The sequence below is a fragment of the Papilio polytes genome, unplaced genomic scaffold, assembly GCF_000836215.1.
Source record: "Papilio polytes unplaced genomic scaffold, Ppol_1.0 DF820956.1, whole genome shotgun sequence".
Lineage (NCBI taxonomy): Eukaryota > Metazoa > Arthropoda > Insecta > Lepidoptera > Papilionidae > Papilio > Papilio polytes.
In genome coordinates, this window is record NW_013528248.1 from 25,625 (window position 1) to 27,110 (window position 1,486).

Genomic DNA, 1,486 nt, shown 5'->3' on the forward strand with positions numbered 1-1,486 from the left:
TTGACGGAACTATGCGACACTAGACGGCACTAGGCGACACTTGACTGCACTATGCGACACTAGACGGTGCAAGATGGAACAAGGCGGTACTAGGCGATACTTCGGGGTCCGAGACAAAACTAGACAGCACGAGACTACACCAGACGGCGCTAGGTTGCTATAAGCAGCATTAGGCGACACTAGGCGACACTTGACGGCACTTGGCGGCACTAGGCGTCACTGGAGTGATGGTCTTAGCAAAACTACTCCAAAATTCAACAGTCTGATTCTCAAATTGTTTTATTCTCACTGAAAGTGAAGTATAAATTCAAAATGCTTGTTAATTTCTCAGATGTGTGTGATAGAAGAAGACTTCCTATTCCTCGGTTCTCGTTTGGGCAACTCGTTGCTGTTGCGTGTGACAGAGAGAGAGAATAGAATGTTGTTCTCTGTTGACAAACCTCTGGAGGCTACAGTTGATCTCACCATGACTGAAAATGGTGAGTAAATAGTACATAATAGATTTAAAATTAGAGTACACTCTCCCTTAGTGCCTCTAAAATGTAATTTATGACTACTTTGTTAACTTTACAAAATATTACCCTTTCTATGCCCTATAAAGTTTTTCAAAACTGTAAAAAAAATTAGATTTTATATAAAAAAGTAGAGTTTTGTTAGTACAAATCCTGCTTCAAGGACCATATTATTTACAGACAAAGATACCCCCATAACTGTAATAAGCACAAGTAATAAAGAAGCAGCACAGAAGGATGCTCAAGACCCTGCTGCTAAGAAGCGAAGACTTGATACGATCAGCGACTGCCTACCCACTAATGTTATAGAGATTAGTGATAAAGATGAATTGGAAGTATACGGCTCTGATATACGGACGTCAACACAACTTACCAGCTATGTGTTTGAGGTAAGTTTTAAAAAAACCATAATACTACTGGATATTAGGCACATAATCTCTTTGGTTTGCGATATAGGCCCACAATAATCTTTTTAATGATATTTTAGATTATTTTGTTAGCTATGTTATTTATATAAGCTTTTCCCTGCTATTCCGTTTACGCGAAATTATAAATGTAATGTACAGGATGATTCTTGTTTGTAAACTTTTTTTTCCAATAACAAGGTACGAAAGCTCAATTATTAGGCTAGTACAAGAAAAAAAAAAAGATAACTGTAAAATAATTTATTTGTGACGTATGGGCAAATTTCAGCCGACAATTAAAAAAAATGTGGAACATAGTTTGGGCTTACATTTTAGCTTACTGTTTTCTACATCTATCATCACCCTGTATGATATGACTTTACTCTCTCCTTTCGCTCTTGTGTCCTACAAGTGTCATGTCAGTTGAGATGCGTGTGTCAGGTGTGCGACTCTCTGCTCAACATCTGTCCTATCGGGGACATCTCAATGGGGGAGCCGCAGCTGGTGGGGGAGGAGGAGAGACGCGAGGGCGCGGAGCTGGAGCTGGTCGCGTGCAGCGGCCGCGGGAAG

At 40.1% G+C, this 1,486-nt stretch overlaps 1 protein-coding gene across 1 annotated transcript in view; it reads left to right on the forward strand.

Moving 5' to 3' along the window:
* The window catches only part of LOC106109936 (cleavage and polyadenylation specificity factor subunit 1), a 20,950-nt gene that overhangs the window by 4,059 nt on the left and 15,405 nt on the right, over positions 1-1,486 (forward strand). Inside the window, exons 5-8 of the mRNA XM_013291594.1 lie at positions 34-106; positions 332-479; positions 693-901; positions 1,358-1,484. Of these exons, the coding sequence (XP_013147048.1) occupies positions 34-106; positions 332-479; positions 693-901; positions 1,358-1,484 (557 nt within the window). The remainder of the gene's footprint in view (positions 1-33; positions 107-331; positions 480-692; positions 902-1,357; positions 1,485-1,486) is intronic.